The sequence below is a fragment of the Elephantulus edwardii genome, unplaced genomic scaffold, assembly GCF_000299155.1.
Source record: "Elephantulus edwardii isolate Elephantulus edwardi_28Jun2011 unplaced genomic scaffold, EleEdw1.0 scaffold00167, whole genome shotgun sequence".
Classification (NCBI taxonomy): Eukaryota; Metazoa; Chordata; class Mammalia; order Macroscelidea; family Macroscelididae; genus Elephantulus; species Elephantulus edwardii.
Genome location: NW_006399917.1, coordinates 1,413,332 through 1,422,415, shown reverse-complemented (window position 1 = coordinate 1,422,415; position 9,084 = coordinate 1,413,332). Strand labels below are relative to the sequence as shown.

Below are 9,084 nucleotides of genomic sequence, written 5' to 3'. Positions count from 1 at the left end.
CTTCAGCTTCCTGACCTAGCCACAAAGACAGCTTTACCTGTACCACAGCTGCCTGTGCATTTTGCTGTTAAAAACCTCACTGCAAGCCTCAGCAGAACAGCTAATCTTACCTGTAAGACATGCTGCTTCCCCAGCTTGAGTCTCTTTTGTTTCTCAATAAATATCTCTTTAGCTAATTTTTCAGAGTTTTACTCTTTTTAGAGTAAATAGTGCCTAAATAGTACCTTGAAACCTTTTAAGACAAGAACTGCAGTGCTGTTTCTCCCAGCTATCCCCATGACCCACCCATTAAGGAAGAACAATGAAGAAGTGTTCTTACACTTCTACACCCCCTAATTTGTATATTTATGGTCCATTGTACTTATATTTCAATTAAAATGTACTCATTAAGACCTGGGAGGGGAGAAAGATGGGCCGTCTCCTCCCATGTGATTTACTGCCTTAGAAAACTCACTGGAAGGTCAGCTATGAAACACTAGTGACTTGTCAACACACAACAAGGAGAATGTTAAGACTTAGCAGTAAACGTAAACCTTTCCTCCTTTCCCTCCCATTGCAGGTGTGGCTGTGTTGGAAGGGCCCATGTATGCAGTAGGCGGGCATGATGGCTGGAGCTATCTGAATACGGTGGAGAGGTGGGACCCCCAGGCTCGCCAGTGGAATTTTGTGGCAACCATGTCCACCCCCAGGAGCACAGTCGGTGTGGCTGTACTGAGTGGAAAGTAAGGATGTGTTTAATACTCCATTTAAAAAGCCAAACCATTTAAGCAGTATCATTTCTAACCCAATAATGCACATAAGTCATAAAAACAAAGCACCTTAGGAGTGATGCAAAAGGATTTAAAAAGCCATTTTACAATAGTTCTGAGTATAAACATCTCCCAAGTTCAGGTAAGCTTTCATATGAATGTAGAGGTACTGTACATTTCTAATTATCATTCTGAGTGAAGAAATTTTCTATCAGAATTTAATACTAATAAATTATCCAGCAAAAATAAAGTGGTTTATAAACTTTTAAAAGAATGTGATTTCATTGGCTGCACACAGAGTCTGGTGGGTGGAGGGCCAGGGGAGCAAATGGGGAGGATCTTGGCAAAAACACAGGGTAATGATGGGCAAAGTCCAATGGTGATTGATTTTATGAAATATAGTGGATCTAGGCGAAAAGACAGGGTAATGATGGGCAAGATTCAATGTTGATTGATTTAAAATATAATGGATGAGAATGATTGTGTGAAATACAGTGTGAATTAAGAATAATGTGAAACATGATGTATATAAACTTTCTAAACCAATCAATTAAAAAAAAATATGGTGTAGTCTGTAGTGAATTGCACTGCTAACCCGAAGACCAGCCGTCTCCAGCAGTTCAAATCCACCAGTGACTCTGACTTTTGCCATTATGATTTATAGCCTTGGAAACACAATGAAAGGTTGCTATGAGTTAGAACTGACTCAAAGACAATGGGGTTGGGTTTGTTGTTTTGTCTTGGTTTTTCTTTAATATGGAATGCTTCACGAATTTGCGTGTCCTCGTGCAGGAGCCATGCTAATCTTCTCTGTATCATTCCAATTTTAGTATCTGTGCTGCTGAAGCAAGCACAGGGTTTGTTATTTTTTAAGTATACTTTAGTGAATACCGAGTAATTCTTCTGAAAGTATAATAATCTTATCAGGAGCTAAGAATCTCTAGTTTACTAAATATTCTAAAATTTTATTTCGATTCTACAGTATACTATATTGCATGTAACTGAAAATACATATTCTTTTTTAAAATTTTTTAATTGATATTTTAATGCAAGTTTATAGAGAGCTTGGATTTTCATTCATTCATTGTTGCACATTTTCCTCCCTGCCAACCCTCCACCGAGTTCACTTTTCTCTTTGGAAAAAAAAAATCTTTTATTGTTGTACAATTCCCCCCTCCCCAGTTCCCTTTATTAAGAAAAAAGGACATAAATAATGTACGCTGCATTGAAACAGATGAGAAAAAGAACTGCTTAAAAGGTATTTTTTAAAAAAATTAATACTAGTTTATTTCTAAAGTTTGAATAAATTGTTTTCGAGTACAGATTTCTTCCAATTTCCCTCACCCATTCACCCATCAAATTATCCAACTCCATTATTAATCCTTCCTCCCCCTTGCACATCCTCATCCCTCTGCTTCCACCCTGCCCACCCCTTTTGGATCCTTATACACTTTCTTCAGTAATGGTTTCATACAATATTTGTCTTTGTGGGACTGAGTTAGTTCATTCAGCGTAATACACTCCAGTCCCTCCCAAGTTAGGTAGTAATTTACAAAATCATTGCTCCTGCATGCTGCATAGTATTCTATTGTGTGAATGTACCATAATTTCTCAATACATTCATTTGTGGTTGGACATTTGGGCTATTTCCATGTTCTTGTGATAGTGAATAATGCTCTTATACCATTGTTGGTGGGACTGAGAAATGGTACTACCATTCTCCAAGGCAGTTTGGTGTTTTCTCAAAAAGCTGAACATAGAAATTCCATATGATCCAGCTATTCCACTACTTGGAATATACCCTGAGAAAATGAGAACTGAGGTACAAACCTCACTTTGTATACCAGAGATTTGTACACCAATGTTCATAGCAGAAAATAGGTATTCCTAAAATTTAATGCTAAAAAGATAAGGACAAAAAGTTAATGCTACAGTGGAACATCAGAATACTTAATGTATTCAGAAGTGGAATTTCAAGTGAATTTTTAAATCTTTAATTTTATGTTTTAAAGCAATTATTAATTTTATTAAATTATTATTTTATTAAAACCAGATAGGAACAGAGTATTATTTTAGAAATAACATAAAGCAGTAGGATTTTAAAACCTATAATTATTTCTGCTTCTTTTAAGTTCTGAAAACACTCTTTAACCATGTCATCTCACTAATCTAACTTTCTTTTCACTTAGAATCCCAAATCTATTCACTCTCCAGCCCGTCACATCCATCTCACCCTGCAGACTTGCAACCCTCCATTCTCCTGTGTCCAGATGATTGAACACTTCCAGAAAAATCCAATTGCACAATGCACATCTGTCTGCCATCTTTCCCATCAGCACTCAGGAGTTACTCTCAAATTTTTATACTCCCCTCAAAACTTCTAGTCCATCTCTACTTCCTTTAGAACCTTTCCTCTTCCTTATAGGAGATGAAAACAATCATCAGTTGGCTTGAATTAAGTTCTTATCATATGCATTTTCCCTTCCTATAGAAACTTTAGAAAGTTAACTCTTCCAATACTCATATTCTCCCCCTCATGTCAAGAAGCATTCGTTGCAGAGGATCAAGGGATACAGCTTTCAATATGGATTGCTTCTCCATGTCAAGAAAACAAAGATTCTTAGGCAACTTCATGATAGATGGAGAAAAAAATTGAATCTGTCAACAACTTACTTAGACCCATAATCTTACTTGGATCCACAATCAAATCCCTTAGTACCAGCAGTCAGGAAATTAGGAGATGTACTACACTGGGAAAATCTGCAGTGACCTCTCCAAATTATTGAGGAGTAGTACTGTCAGTTTGGGGACTAACGTATGTCTGATTCATGTCATGGTCTTTCTGATCACTTGCTATGCATCTGACAACTGGACAATGAAAAGGATGACAGGAGAAGAATTGACACCCTTGAGCTGTAGTGTTGGAGAAGAGCACTGAACATCCATGAGCTGCCTAAAGAATAAACAAATATGTCTTGGAGAGAGTGCAGGTAGAGTGCTCTTCAGAGGCAAATATGATAAAGCTTTGCCTCACATACATTGGGCATATTGCTAAGAGGGGCTATTCCTTGGAGAGGGACGAGATGCTTGGACAAGAGAAGGGTCAGCAAAGGAGAAGACCCTCAACCAGGTGGAATAACATATGACTGCTACAATTGGCTCTAACATGTCAAGAAGTGTGAGGTTGGAACAGGATAGGATAGGGTTCAGATCTGTTTTTCATAGGGTTGCTATGGGTCATACTTGATTTGACAGCAGGAAAACTTGAAACACTTGCTGCAGAAGATCAAAAACTACAACATCGATTACATTTCAGCATCAAGAAAACAAAGGGTCTTACCACTGGGCCAATAGGTAATATGTTGATAGATATAGGATTGAAATTGTCATTGATTTCCTCTTACCTGGTTCTTCAATCAACATTCTTGCTACCAGTAGTCAGGAGATAAGGAGATGTATTGCTTTGGGCAATACATAGTGACATGAGGTTGCTATGGATTGCAGGTGACTTGATAGCACATAACAACAACAACATTGCTTTGAGAAAGGCTTCTGTCAGGGATCTCTCCAAATTACAAAGAGCAGTAATGCCAGTGTGAAGACTAAGGTGCACCTGATTCAGGCCATGATCTATTCAATCACTTGCTATGCGATGAAAAGGATGACAGAAGAATTGTCTTTAAGCTGTGTTGGAGAAAGTACTGAATATCCCATGTATTACCAAATGAATGGATAGCTATGTCTTAGAAAAAGTGCAGCCAGAGTGCTCCTTAGAGGTAAAGATGGCAAAAGTAGAAAGTCAACTAAATAGAAGAAGATTCCCAACAAGATAGATTGACATGATGACTGCAGCAATGGGCTCAGGTGTTTTGGAGATGGTGAGGATGACACAGGATAGGACAGGGTTCAGATCTATTATTCATAGGATTGCCATGAGTCGTACTTGATTGTAACAGCAACAACAACAACATCATAATACTAAACAACTGTTGTTTCTACCACTTTCGCACTTGATAGACTTAGTCATCCTTGAAACGTGCTGAAATATCTGGAAAACTTTTTCCAATTCCTTCTCTTTCTTCATCTCCCTCTATTAATTATCCATTCTATCCTTGGAATTTTTACAATTCATAATTTATATATAAGCATATTGTGTCATAATAAATTTCATTGTGCACACTATTAGTATAGTTTCAATACAGAGCAAGATATTGCTATAATATTTCTGTTTAAAATATTATGCTGCCATTCAAGAGCCACTTTGAGGGCATGTAGTTGTTATGTGTCATCAAGTAGAGTACAACCCATAATGACCCTGTGAACAGCGGATCTGAACACAGTCCTATCCTGTGCCATCCTTATACGTCCTGACACACTCACACTCATTATAGCTGTCATCGTGACAGTCCCTCTGGTTGAAGATCTTCTCTTTTGTCAACCCTCCACCTTTTTAAGCATGATTTCCCTCTCCAGGGAATAACCTCTCCTAGAAACATGCCCAACGTATCTGAGGTGGAGCTTTATCATCTTTGCCTCCAAAGAGCACTCTGGCTGTGCATTCTTCATAAAATATTTGTTAATTCTTTTGGAAGTCTATGGGATATTCAGTACTCCTCTCCTACACACAGCTCAAAGGCATCAATTCTTCTTTCATCTTTATTTGTTGTTTAGGTTTCAGATGCATATAGCAAGTGATTGGAAAGATTAGGCCTGAATTAGATGTGCCTTAGTCCTCAAACTGATATTGTTGTTTCTCAATAATTTGGAGAGGTTCCTGACTGCAGACTTTTCAAGTACAATATGTCTCCTGATCGCCTGACTGCTGGTATCAAGGATGTTGATTGTGAATTCAAGTACAATGAAGTTGTTGACAGTTACAGTCTTTTCTCCATATGGATTGAGGCTCAACATCAAGAAGACAAAGGTTCTCACCACTGGACCAATTGGCAGCATCAGGATGGATGGTGAAGAGATTGAGATTTTTAACAACTTTAGTCTGCTTGGCTCCACAGTCATCACTCTTGGCACCAGCAGCCAGGAAATGAAAAGACGTATTGCGATGAGAAAATCTGCTGTTAGGGACCTCTCCAAAGAACTGAAAAACAATGGTGTCTCTCTGGAGAATAAGGTGTGTCTGATACAGGTTGTGGTCTTTGCAATCACTTGGTATGCATCAGAGAGTTGGATAATGACTAGGGAAGATAGGAGAATTGATGCCTTTGAGCTATGGTGCTGGATAAGAGTATTGAGGGAACCATGGACTGCCAAGAAAACAAACAGATTCATCCTTGAGAGGGTTAAACTGGGCTGCTCCTTGCAGGCAAGGATTCTGGGGCTTTGTCTGACATACTTTGGACATGTTGTAAGGAGGGACCAGTCCTTGGAGAGGGATATCATGCTTGGGAGGGTGGAGGGACGGCGCAAGAGGGGAAAACCCTCTATGAGGTGGATTGATTCAGTGACTGGGATAATCGGGATAGGTGTGTCAGAGGCAGTGTGATTGGCACAGGATAGAGCAGGATTTAGATCTGTTGTACATAGCATCGCTATGAGTCGCAAGCGACTCGACAGCACATAACACCAACAACATCATGATGTGATAGATGCACAGCTGGCCTATCGGTCCAGTGGTAAGTATCTTTTTTTCTCTGAACATTGAGATGCAATTTCATATAACAGGCTGTATTCTTTGATCTTCTGCAAAAAGTGCTTCAAGTATTCTTCACTTTCAGCAAGCAAGGTTGTGTTATCTGCATAACGCACATTACTGATGAGTCTTACTTTGATCCCGATGCCAGTTGTTCTTCATAGAGACCAGCTTCTTGAAAATTTACTCTGCATACAGACTGAATAGGTATGGAGAGAGAATACAACACTGACATATTCCCTTGTTAATTTTAAAACATGTAGTTAGTCTTCCCTTGCTCTGTTCACACAACAATCTTGTGGTCTAGGTATAGGTTTTGCATGAGCACAATTATGTGCTCTGGGATTCCCATTCTTCTCAATGTTAGCCATAACTTGTTATGATCCACATAGCTAAATGCCTTTGCATAGTCATTAAAACATAAATAGACATTCTTCTGGATTCTTTACTTATCCATCTGACATCAACAGTGCCACAGCCCTTGTTCCACAGCCTCTTCTAAATCCTACTTGAATTTCTGACAGTCCTATGTCTATGCAGTGTTGTAGCCATTTTTGAATGATCTCCAGCAGTATTTTGCCTGCATGTGATAGTAATGATATTGTTCAATACTTTTCACATTCTTTTGGATCACCTTTCTTGGGAATGGGAATAAATATGGATCTTTTCCAGTTAGTTGGCCAGACATCTGTCCTACATATTTCCTAGAATCACTGATGAGGACATCAACGTCTGCATCTGTTAATTGGAACAAGTGAATTGGCCCTTTGATTCTGGGGCCTTATTTTTTGCCAGTGCCTTTAGTGCAGCTTCAATTTCTTCCTTTATTATCACTGGCTCTTGTTCTTATGGTACTAAGTGAAATTTTTCCAGTGTTAGTACTTATTAGTATAGTGACTCTGTATTCCCTTCATCTTCTTTTGATGCTTCCTTGAGTATCTGGTGTGGCATAGCTGTGTTTTAATGCTGAAATCTGTCTTAAGGTATATGTAAATATTTAGAGTTTTATTAGGCTGATATGCAAATATAATTTGTTCAAGACAAAAAGGTACTTAAATATTAACTAAGGCATCAATAAATTTAAAATGCATAATCTTTTGTACAAGCAGTGGACTGAATTTACTTTTTAAAAGAATTGGACAAATATCTATAGAGCTTCTCAAATGAATAATAAATACAAGAAGATTTATGCTTAACAATAGCAGCTAAAAATTGTTCAAATAATTCAGAATAGTATGTTGTTTTTTGTTGTTAATGTGCTGTCAAGTCACCTACAAATCATAATGACCCTGTGTTCAACAGCCCTAAACCCTGCCCTGTCCTGTGACGATCTCATTATCTCTGACATACCTACTGCCATTATCCCAGTCACTGAATCAATCCATCTCATCAAGGGTCTTCCTCTCTTGTGTGGTCCCTTCACCCTCCAAGCATGACATCCCTCTCCAAGGACTGGTCTCACTTTGCAACATGCCCAAAATATGTCAGACAAAGCTTTAGAATTCTTGCCTCCAAGGAACAGCCAGTATATACTGACTGATAAATTAAAATTTATCTCCTAGGCAGCTTGTAAGTCATTCCTCCAAAACGGAACCAATTGCTACCAAGTCCTTGTTTCATAGGCAATCGACAGGATTGATTTGAACTGCACCCTAGGATTCCAAGCCTGCAGTGTTTACAGAAGGGAGCTCTGATGGCCTAACAGTTAGGAGTTGTGCTGTTGACCCAAAGATACATGGTTCATTGCTGTCAACCACTTCCTTGGGAGAAAGATGAGCAAAAGCCCCTTGTGTGACTTATATCCTCTGAAAACCCATGGGAGGGTCAGCTATGGGAGGATTCTGACTTAATGGCACAGACAACAACAGTCTTTGCAAAAGCATACTGCCACATCTTTCTCTTGGAAAACAACTAGTAGTTTGAACTGCTGACCTTTGGTTAGCACCCAAGCTCTTAACTGCATTTAAATTGCCTCATCTGTGATAGATGAAGGTTGGTTTATTTTCTTTCACAACCAAATCCCGTCTTAAATATTTTAAGAAATAAGTCACAGTATATTTATGCACTGTATTTTATCTATTCTAAGACACATTTTAGCATCTCTGCATTCGGGATGCATCTTACAAAAGCACCAGTGATTTACGGTTGCTGACAGACAGATGGCGGCTATGCGTCATCTGCCGTCAAGTGCAACTGGTCTGCTTTGTTCATCTGTACTAAAGTGACACATGGCAGAAGACACGTGCCACCTATGCCTGTAAAAACAGGAACTGTGTGAGGTAGCCCATTCGAGAAGGAAAACCCAAGGGTTTGCCATGAAAATGAGCGCTTGAAAGTGGGAAGAAAAAGAAAGCCAGAAAACTTGCCTCAAAATATGTATGAAACAGTGTGAAAGAAGAACAGTGTGAAACAGTGTATACTGAACTTTGTAAGCAAATCAATTAAAAAAAACCCAAAAGCCAAGGCAGCCCCATCAAGATCTGGGTCCTTGGCAAGAAGCTGCACTATAATCCCAGAGATATGCCGTTTGAATCCTCCAGATGCTCTGCTGGAGAAGGAGAGACAATCTCCTCCTGTACCTGTCAGATCCAATTTGAGGGTTGTTGTTGTTGTTGTTATGTGCCGTCGAGTCGTTTTCGACTCATAGCGACCCTATGCACAACAGCCCTAAACCCTGCTCTATCCTGC

At 39.0% G+C, this 9,084-nt stretch overlaps 1 protein-coding gene across 1 annotated transcript in view; it reads left to right on the top strand.

Annotated features, from left to right (window-relative positions):
- The window catches only part of KLHL5 (kelch-like family member 5), a 104,612-nt gene that overhangs the window by 73,716 nt on the left and 21,812 nt on the right, over positions 1-9,084 (top strand). The window contains exon 8 of the mRNA XM_006895421.1: positions 560-722. Coding sequence (XP_006895483.1) covers positions 560-722 — 163 coding nt within the window. The remainder of the gene's footprint in view (positions 1-559; positions 723-9,084) is intronic.